The 11,068-nt window shown below is 39.7% G+C and overlaps 1 protein-coding gene across 17 annotated transcripts in view; it reads left to right on the top strand.

The window, feature by feature from the left end:
* Positions 1-11,068, top strand: part of LOC123510981 (protein phosphatase 1 regulatory subunit 12B-like) — a 104,357-nt gene that overhangs the window by 36,494 nt on the left and 56,795 nt on the right. For 15 of the 17 annotated variants that reach the window (XM_045266537.1, XM_045266543.1, XM_045266542.1 and 12 more), the window contains 6 exons: positions 3,561-3,691; positions 4,725-4,843; positions 6,077-6,236; positions 6,617-6,761; positions 7,936-8,054; positions 8,499-8,587. In XM_045266537.1, coding sequence (XP_045122472.1) covers positions 3,561-3,691; positions 4,725-4,843; positions 6,077-6,236; positions 6,617-6,761; positions 7,936-8,054; positions 8,499-8,587 — 763 coding nt within the window. The remainder of the gene's footprint in view (positions 1-3,560; positions 3,692-4,724; positions 4,844-6,076; positions 6,237-6,616; positions 6,762-7,935; positions 8,055-8,498; positions 8,588-11,068) is intronic. The other 2 variants (XM_045266549.1, XM_045266538.1) reach the window with 1 other exon arrangement.

The following is an 11,068-nucleotide window of genomic DNA, read 5'->3' as shown; positions in this document are numbered from 1 at the left end:
GTATGAGAGAGAGAGAGAGAGAGAGAGAGAGAGAGAGAGAGAGAGAGAGAGAGGTGCTACTACTACTACTACTACTACTACTACTACTACTACTACTACTACTACTACTACTACTACTACTACTACTACCACCACCACTACCACTACTACTACTACTACTACTACTACTCTGTATCTCTCCATTTACTCTGTATTTTAACTCACGGAATGGATAATTTTTGGTGCATCCTTTGTGGTTTGTGCTGTTGAAGTGTTCAGTGAAAGGAAGGACACAGTAATCACGGTTTTAATTCCAAGTCAATTAAGCTTTCAAAGATTACAGAGATTAGATAAACAGATGGGCAGAGATGATAGGTGAGTGTAGGAGTGTAGATAGGCAAGTTTTATATAGGGATTGCCATATTCACACCTGGTGACTTGTGTAGTTTCCCTTGTATCAACCTCATATTGTACAGGGTTATTGGTGAAGGTCTTGTATCCTATCCATATCTACTGTTGTATATCTTTATCTCCTTTAGTACTATGATGTATTTCCGTATTCATTCTGCTTATATACTATTTGGCAATTTTATACAGCTTCAGAAACACATGTGGAGGATTGAAATAGTGAAGACTGGCCATTAATCTTGTGACCTCTATAGACCCTTTCTAATGCAAATAAAATGGTCTAATCATACCCAGACTCATAGTAAAAAATGTGTCCTAGTACTGAAGGGGTTAAACTTGCTCACATTAGCAGCTATAGCCACACGTCACTTAAACTCTTCTAGATGTCTTCTATGCTGAAACTAACTATATATGTTTTTTTATTGTCACTGGTACATTTATTTATCTTCATCTTTTGTGTATGTTCCAATGTGTTCTTTTATTGTTCTTATTTTCTTTACCCCTGTTCTGTGTGGGTGATGCTTTGGAAATGTTCTGTTTGCAGCTGCTTCCTGTGTGCTGTGTTGTCTTTCATCGCTTTTATAACCTGCTTCCTTCTCTCTCTCTCTCTCTCTCTCTCTCTCTCTCTCTCTCTCTCTCTCTCTCTCTCTCTCTCTCTCTCTCTCTCTCTCTCTCTCTCTCTCTCTCTCTCTCTCTCTCTCTCTCTCTCTCTCTCTCTTATCTCTAATCTTGCCTTGCTTCCTGTGTGTCTTTATCATCTCTCATCACTCTCATTTCCTTCCTTGCTCATCCTTTCTCAGCATTCCTTATCTCTCATCTCTGCCTCTCCTTGCCTGTCTCTTCCATATTAATAGTTTTTTTTCTGCTGCTGTTTTTTTTCTGATTATTTTTCCATCAGTGTTCTGTTATTAGTAATCTCAAAAATTTAAATCCCCTTAAATTATATAAATAAATCCTGTATAAGGTCTGATTTTTTTTTTTTCCTCCATTTTATTTATTTATTTATTTTATTTATTTATTTTTCTTCTTAGTGTGTGTTGAGGGGGGATTTGTATAAGTCGGAAATTCACGCTTGTCGGACCAACCTTTCCTTTTCTGAGTTATCGAGGGTCAACAGTATCTTTGTTTTTCCTCTTAGAACTGATAAATTTAACACCACTTACTGTTTTGTCCTGGAATAATTAATAAAACACCTTTATATTTCTCATCTTGATCTTGCCATTCTTTCATTGAGGGAGACACGCTTAAGAGAATCAATAAGTGTAAGAACAAGTAAATATTTTTGCGTCATTAAGCTTAGAATTGGAACCTATGAATTTAAGAAGCTATTTCCGCATTACCAACCCTTTCAATTCTGGGGCACATTTTTAGCTAGAGATTTGTGTACGATTAGACCATTTTATTGACATTAGGAAGGGTCTATGGAGGTCAGAAGATTAATGGCCACAGTTAGCACTATTCTAACCCTTTCAATACTGGGGCACATTTTTAGCTTGAGATTTATGTACAATTTGACCATTTTATTGACATTAGGTAGAGTCTATGGAGTTCAGAAGATTAATGCCACAGCCTGCACTATTCTAACCCCTTCAATACTAGGACACATTTTCACCTTGAGATTTGTGTATGATTAGACCATTTTATTGATATTAGGAAGAGTCAATGGAGGTCAGAAGATTAATGGCCACAGTCTGCACTATTGTAACCCCTTCAATACTAGGATACATTTTTGCCTTGAGATATGTGTGCGATTAGACCATTTTATTGACATTAGGAAGAGTCAATGGAGGTCAGAAGAGTAATGGTCACAGTCTTCACTATTTTAATCCTCCACATAAGTTTCTGAAGCTGTTTAAGTCACCAAACAGTAAGCAGAATGAATATGGAAATGCGTCATGGTACTCAACAAGGGGTTAAGCTTTGGAGAATCAGAAACCATAAATTTAAGAAGGTATTTCCCTATTATGGTGGCTTTGGGGAATCAGAAACCATTTAAAAGCTATTTCTTTATCATCTAAGAGCCCTTTTATCATTTTATTCAATATCCTCAAAGTTTTTTCCCATAAAGTCACTCCCACTCTTGATCTCTTTCCTGCTGATGTTCCTCCTCATCCTCATATCCTCCTCTTGGTCTTCTCTTGTTCTCCCCACTGGCCAAGGATTGAGAATTGAGTCACCATTAATTGTGTTGTGTAATTTGTTGATGGTGTGTTTTCATTGTGGTGCTAGTGTGTGTGCTTACTGGTGGCTTGGTGTGTTGAGTGGCTGTGTGTGATGTGTGTTTGGTTGTGTGTGTGTGTGTGTGTCTAGTGGCTGTCTTTGATTTTGTGTGTATTGGTTGTGTGTGGTGTGAGTGTTTGGGTGTGTGTGTGTGTGTGTGTGTGTGTGTGTGTGTGTGTGTGTGTGTGTGTGTGTGTGTGTGTGTGGTATGTGTATTTGGATAAGTGGCCATGTTTGGGTGTGGTGGTCATAAAGTGGTGGTTGTTTAGGCAGTGTTTGGTCATGTAATAGTCTGTACCAGGCATTTGACTACTGATGCTTTGTGGTAGTTTGCAATAATCCAGCAGATATCTCCAACAATTGGTGGTTTGAAAGCTTTACCATAAGTTCTTTAGTCATTTCAAACATTTTATAGTTGTATATATGTCTTATTTTTCATGGTTTTATGTAAGAATGAACACAATTTGAAGTCTGAGTGGATATAAACTCACTAACCTAACTAAACTATCTCAGTTTTTTCTGACATTACTTGACAGACACACACACGTACATGCACACAAACACATTACACCTGTTTGGGATAAAGTGGATGTACACATTTGATCACTTAGGCGTACAACCATTCATACCTTTATCTTTTTTTTTTTTTTTTTATGCAGGAGGGAAACCAGCCAAGGGCAACAAAATATGGGAAAAAAAAATAAAAAACTGCCTGTGTGAAGTGCTGGTTCCTTGAAGGAGTTGTAAAGATTTAGCCAAAATAAGGAATAAATGTCTTGAAACCTCTCTCTTAAAAGAAGTCAAATTATAGGAAGACAGAAATACAAAAGCAGGCAGGAAGTTCTTGAGTTTATCAGTTTACTTTATACAACCACTCAAACCTATACTAACTAGACTTTACTTTATACAGCCACTCCAACCCATGCTAATAAGTCTTTTTCTCTCTATTGCAGGCATGTATAGATGACAATTTAGACATGGTTGAGTTCCTTGTTGACCAGGGCACAGATGTCAACAGGGGGGACATGGAGGGCTGGACTCCCCTGCATGCCACCGCCTCCTGTGGCTTCAACAGTATAGCTAAGTGAGTGCTGGAGGAAGAGAGGGCCTGTGTGTGTGTGTGTGTGTGTGTGTGTGTGTGTGTTGGAAGGGTGACAGGGTGTGTGGGTGTAAATGTGGGTAAGTCTTGAGTGATGGATGGTGTGGTATGATGGTGTTGTGTGTGTGTGTGTGTGTGTGTGTGTGTGTGTGTGTGTGTGTGTGTTGCAAGTCTTTTTTCATTTTCTTTTCTTTTTTTCCATACACTGAAGTAATGTATAAATGTTTCATAAAGTACAGTAATGCCTTGTGTTATAGTCAAGGCCTCTCTCTCATCCATGTTTGTGTGTCATGCTATGGTGTCATTATTTTGAAAGACTGCTTCCATGTTAATGTAGGTCCAACAAATCTGCCAAAGTTCATTGATATTTTTTCCTACTTTCTTTGTTACCAGATCTAAGTTGCACCTTAGAAACAAAACACTTCATATCTTATAGACACACTCAAATATATGTATTTTTAGTATTGAATAAGACATGAGTTAGTGTGATATGATCTTAATTATGCATCTTTGAATAAGACTATATTTACCTGTATTGCTGTTAGTGTGATATGATCTTAATTATGCATCTTTGAATTGACACAGCATCTATATTTACCTGTATTGCTGTGAACTAGTGTGATATGATCTTAATTATGCATCTTTGAATTGACACAGCATTTATATTTACCTGTGTTGCTGTGAGTTAGTGTGATATGATCTTAGTATGCACCTTTATATTGACACAGCATCTATATTTACCTGTATTGCTGTGAACTAGTGTGATATGATCTTAATTATGCATCTCTAAATTGACACAGCATCTATTTTTACCTGTGTTGCTGTGATCTTAATTTTGCATCATCGGGCAACACTATAAATAAAACTGCCTGCGCCACTAGTGGGTGGAAGCTTAACAGTGCTTCCTATACTCTTCAAGTTACCTACAGGCGCTATAGGCCAGGACAGTAAAAAATAAGTAAATAAATAAGAAAAAAGACACAGCATCTATATTTATGCGTGTTGGTGTGTGTCCCAGGTTCCTAATAGACCGAGGGGCGGATCTCTCCTTAGTCAACAACGATGGTGACCTGGCCATCGACATAGCAGACTCTGATGACATGGAGTGCTTACTACAGCATGAAATAGAAAGCAGAGGTAAGTGTGACCTGCTGCACCACTGGGGACCTTTTCCTCTTCACTTTTTGGGGATAGTGGCATTGTGTGGAGTTTTTGTGCACCTTCTGTGGTCTCTATTCCACACACACAAAAAAGACAAGTAAGGTATTGTATTGCTTTGGCTTTCACTGTCTTGTGGATCTTTCATCTTTTCACACTTCATTATTGTTATTCTGAGTTTTTTCTGCCTTCATCATCATCATCATCATCATCATCATCATCATCATCATCCTAGACTGTCCTCATCTTCACCATCATTATCCTTATCTCCTCCTCCTCCTCCTGCTCCTGCTCCTGCTCCTCCTCCTCCTCCTCCTCCTCCTCCTCCTCCTCCTCCTCCTCCTCCTCCTCCTCCTCCTCCTCCTCCTCCTCCTCCTCCTCCTCCTCCTCCTCCTCCTCCTCCTCCTCCTCCTCCTCCTCCTTTCCTGTGAAAATTCCATGTCAATTTTCCATACTGCATGGTACTTTTCCAAACTATTTTCCATGCCAGCGAAAGCTGGAGGGAGTGGTGGGTGGGGAGGAGCCTTCTGTACTTTTCCAAACTATTTTCCATGCCAGCAAAAGCTGGAGGGAGTGGTGGGTGAGGAGGAGCCTTCTCTTGTACTGTCCTGTCTCTCTTATCTGTAGCTAGTTAGAAGTAGTTACCAAACAACCTCAAAAGGACTAAGAGGTCTATTGCTGTTTGGCTTTCCTTTGTATTTCTCCTCCTCCTCCTCCTCCTCCTCCTCCTCCTCCTCCTCCTCCTCCTCCTCCTCCTCCTCCTCCTCCTCCTCCTCCTCCTCCTCCTCCTCCTCCTCCATTCCCTCTTCTCTTTCTCTCTTTGGTTTAAGCTCCCTCTTCTTTCTTATCATCTACATCCTTATCATACTTGTCCTCATCTTCTTTCTTATCCTCTTCCTCCTCTCTCATCATTGCTGTCATCCTCATCATTAGTCCTATCTTTATCACTATTCATCTCATCCTCCTCCTTCTTTTCTTCCTCTTTTCATCATTATTGTCAGCTTCATCATCATTCTTATCTTCATTTCTTTTTCCTTGTCATCTCCGGAGCTCCAATCTTATCCTTCTTCTCTTTCTCGTCTTCTTTCATAAACTTAAACTTCCTTCTCTGTCTCTTTATCATTACAGTTATCTTTATATTTATCCTCACCCTTCTCCTTGCTAATTCACCTCCTCCTCCTCCTCCTCCTCCTCCTCCTCCTCCTCCTCCAGGTATTGACTGTGAGATGTCCAGGAACCGAGAGGAGCGGCGAATGCTGGAGGATGCACAGTACTGGCTCAACTCTGGCTACTTGGCGGACCGACCACACCCAAAGACCGGTGCCACAGCCCTCCATGTGGCTGCTGCTAAGGGCTACATTAACGTTATGAGGTGCGTGTGGGTGTGGCTCTGAATGTGTGTTCTGTTTTAGCTTTGTTTTGTCTTTCTATCCACTTTATTTTCTGTGGGTTATTAGGACTTTTCTTTGCTTCGTATTTATTTATTTTTTTTTTTTAGTCTGTTATATTCTTAGTTTTTAGCATTTTTCTTGTTTGTTTGTTGTTTTGGGTGGTTGTGAGAGTAATGAAATAAGTTCAAGTAATGTGAATGTTTCCCTGTCATTTTTCCCTCATATGTGTTCAAGTTTTTAGTCCATTGTATTCTAGATTTTTAGCATTTTCTTCCTTTCTTTGATGTTTTGGGTGAGTTAGGTTCAGGTATTATGAATCTTTCCCTGTTGTTTGTCCCTCATACGTGTTCTCTCTCCACAGCCTTTTGTTAGAGGCCGGTGCAGACATCAATGCTAAGGACCTGGATGGGTGGACACCCCTGCACGCTGCTGCTCACTGGGGGCAGAAGGAAGCCGTTGAGGTCCTCTGTGAGAACATGGCAGATATGGAAGTCAGGAATTTTGTGGTATGGAATCTTCTCTGTTCCCTTCATTTCTTCACTACCAGGACATGTTTTCATATTCATTCTGGTTATTATTTGGTGATTTTATATAGCTTCAGAAACATATATTTGTATTAGAGTAATAAAGACTCTGCCCATTAATCTTTTAACCTCCATAGACCCTTCCTAATGCAAATAAAATTGTCTAATCATCCCAAAAATCAAGTTAAAAATGCATCTCATTATTGAAGGGGATTAAACCTAAATCTGGTGCTATGTGATACCATTGTTGTGGTGCTTTATTCCTTTCACTGCAGCATGAAACACTTAGAAGCAATGTGTGAAGTCTTCAAGCATATACAAGAAAGTTAGTGATGAAAGGAATATGTTTTGCAATTTCTTCCCAGTTCATAGATCAGATGTAGCTGTAGAACAGGTAAAGATGTCTCTGAGTGATTGATAATTAAGGAAATATGTCCCAAGTGGAGATCAGAAAGTTAAAGATAGTTGATTTAAAAATAGTTGAGTAGAAGTTAAATCTGCCATGTGTTGAGGTATGCTGTCTTTTGTATGTGTTTCTATTGTTTTGTGTTTTTTCTTAATCTTAACATGTCATCTGTTGGGAGTCTATCAAATGTCTCATCAGATGGCTAAAGGTTGAAAGAAGCTATGAAACAGTGAGAGCATTAGTGTGATTGACTTATGTCCATGGCTGTATTTCATTGCTCAGTTATTAGTTTTCATATATTCTTAAAGTGAACCACATGAAGGTTTTAGTAACATTTATTTGCTTTTCACACAAATTTCAACCATCTACCACCATTGCTTAGTGTTTAAAGTTGGATTTAATGTATAAAACATTGCCCATTCTAGAGAAAATATGATTTAAGTTACAATGCTCTCGTACCTTTTTTGTAATTTTTTAAAAATCTTCCATATTTTCATGTTAGAGGGGAAACTAGCAACAAGAATGGTTAAACAAAAAAGGCCCACTTAGATGCCATTCCTTGAGCAGGTCCAAGAGAGAGTTAGCCAAAAGAATGGGATAAATGTCTTGAAATCTCCCACTTAAATTAACTCAGGTTATAAGAAGATGGAATTTGTTAAACTGCTGTGTCAACAAGCTACAGAATTTTTAGCTAAAAGTTCCGAATACACAGTTTTGTTGGTAACTAATCTTGCATTCCTCACCGTACAGGGCCAGAGTGCTTTTGATGTGGCAGAGCACAGTTTACTATCATTAATGGAGGAGCTGAAGAGGAAGCAGGCATCCATGAAACTAATCAACCAAAACAAAAAAGGGCCAAGAAAGCGCAAGTAAGTGCAGTCGTCAATACACACCAGTCACTTCTTGAGGTAACAGTATCAGTAATGTGTTGATAAAGAAGAAGACTAAACAAATGTACTCAGACCAAGTTTCCCAAAAGAGTTTGACAGATTTCATTATTTTAGTCAGGTATATACAGCTCAGGGTTATTGATTCATAGAGCTGCTCAAGATTTAACTCTCTCTCTCTCTCTCTCTCTCTCTCTCTCTCTCTCTCTCTCTCTCTCTCTCTCTCTCTCTCTCTCTCTCTCTCTCTCTCTCTCTCTCTCTCTCTCTCTCTCTCTCTCTCTCTCTCTCTCTCTCTCTCTCTCTCTCTCTCTCTCGTATTTTCTACATCAGCAAAAGCCCTACACAAGCCCTATTTATAGAGTTGATAATCTAATGAAGATGAATGCAATGCATATGACAAATCTTAAGGCAGTGATTCCCTTGCAGGACTTCACCACTGAGCAACAAGAAGGAACGCGAAGATCCACGGGAGTCTGATGGTACGTCAGAGGAGGATGAGTCCTCTTCGAAAGTGGGTGAGTGTTTTTGTGGTAGTGTAGTACTAACTCTTCTTGCTGCACCCTGTCTTCTCTGTCACCTGTACAACACCACGCCACACCATCAATTCACACTGCTCCATGCAACACATCATCATCAATTCACACTGCTCCACACCACACATCATCATCAATTCACACTGCTCCACACAACACAACACCACACCACATCACACCTCATCATACTTCACCTCACCACATCACACCTCACCATACTTCACCTCACCACATCACACCTCACCACATCACACCACACCACACCACACCTCACCTCACCTCACCTCACCTCACCTCACCACATCACACCTCCCCTTGCTTTACCTCACCACATCACACCACCACACCACACCACACCACACCACACCACCAGTCACAATTCGGTGGCAATATATAACATCAAGTCACTCAACACTTATCACTCCAAGCGCTTACATATCACTACACTTCTTCATATCAAAACATGGCATTATTATATACAAGTCAACTGAGTATTTACACAACATACATAGACATACAATGATACACATGTGCACCATCAATAAACTCCAAATAAACCAGCTTCCAGATTGATGTCTCATTCTAACTGTGTTTCATGATAAAAAGCCACCTGCTGTCTTGAATTAAAGGGATAAAGTGAGAGAGAACAAGCTTAACCTTTTTTATACTCTGCTAATGAATGTGTTTAAAAAGTTTGCAGATTATCATTCCCTTGTTGTGTTATGGTATCCTTCCCATATATTGTCAGGTTAGGCTAGCTGAGTTGCTAATCATTTGACTCTGACCTGATGCTTAAGTGACTAAGGAAAACAGGGAAATAGGTCACAGATCTTGTTAGTTGTGTGGAAGGAGGGAAAAAAATTACATTGATGCAGATAGTGTTGAAATACTAGTGAAAAAGTTTAAGCGTGAATGACATTGATCACAGGAAGATAAAAAACACTGATTTGATAGATAACAGTGATAACAGAAGGTGGATGTTGTGACAAATGAGACTGATAGTAACAGTAGTCTGAGTAAGAGACCATAATACCACAGATTGGTGATAGACAGCAAACTAAAGCCATTATAGTATGACTGATGATGGGAAAGTTACCCGGTCTGAAATGAGAGGTTGAAATAAGAATTAAATGAATCTTTCCTAGCATAGGAAATGTCACTCTTATCTTGAGTTTTGAAGGACAGGTGATAAGCTGATTGGTGAGTTGAGACCTGTTTACCTGGTATAGTCTACTACTACTACTGTTTGGCTGTAATCATTTGGCTATACAGCATTATTAGTCAGCAACACAAGATGACTGTGTTAGTGTCACTGTTAGCTCTCAACTGACCTGCTGTACTAACTTGCACTGTTATATTTTCCTTAGTCTTTAGTCCTCTAATTTGTGGAAAATCTTGTGAAATCTGGAAAGTGGGAAGTTACCTGATGATGAGTGGACTTGTGATAGATGGCTCTGATTCCCACTGTGCTCTGTATCTTTTCTGTTTTAAGCCCTCTCACCTGTTAATTTCCATCAGTTGGTTTTGTAAGATTTTCACCCAATCAGAGAATCTAGTACAGGAGAATGTTATGCAGATTGGAAGTGAGTGTAGCAGGTTAATGAACATCTGGTGACAGTTGTAATAGGGTTCCTTCATGAGCACACCATAGTCACATCTCTACCACTCTCTGCATGAGCTAATCTGTTAGTGTGAATGGGAATGCCACCATATCTATTTAGCAATCTATCTAGCTGACTCATAAGTGTGTTCCTCCTATTCTCTATTGCTGACATACATCCTGGAATACTTGGCTCCGATGGTCTTAGCTTTCTGTATCCCTTACATGCTGCCTCTTTGAAAATGTGGGATTCTCCTCGCATATGAAGATGATAGTACTAGTGAGGACACGAGCAGTAGTGACAGTAGTGATACCTCGGATTCAGACTCTGATAAAGATGAGGAGGAGGAAGAGGAGGAGGAGGAGGAAGAGGAGGAGGAGGAGGACAAGGAGGAGGAGGATGTGGATGAGGAGATGGAAAGGGTGTTGGGTTGTTACAGACGTGCATTGAGTCCAGTGAGGTACTTGGTGGGTAAGTCTTGGCGCTGCTCTTGGGGCTTTGGCTGTTGCTCGTGTTTGTTGTTTGTGTTTGTGGTGCATGTGTGTGAGGGGAGTGGTGACAGCATGGGAACACGCCACACTCCCACTCACGCCACACTGTCCTGGCAGGCTTGTTGTGCTCCTTGTTTTGGTTCTCAATATCTGTTGATAAGCTTGTGTTTTTCTTTTTTTTTTTTTTTTTTATTTATTTATTTTCTGTGTGGCTTTTCATTTACTCATTTTGCTTTTCCTTGTTTTTATTTTACCTTTTCTTTATTTTTTGCTACAAGTAGGTACTGCTCATTAAGAGTGTAGGAGGGAGTAAAATATGTGCTATACATACACTGAAATGTAAAACTAAAGGGAGTGAAACAATTTTATGA

The sequence above is a fragment of the Portunus trituberculatus genome, chromosome 30 (assembly GCF_017591435.1).
Source record: "Portunus trituberculatus isolate SZX2019 chromosome 30, ASM1759143v1, whole genome shotgun sequence".
In the NCBI taxonomy this organism is placed as follows: Eukaryota; Metazoa; Arthropoda; class Malacostraca; order Decapoda; family Portunidae; genus Portunus; species Portunus trituberculatus.
This window is presented reverse-complemented; position numbering and strand designations above follow the sequence as displayed.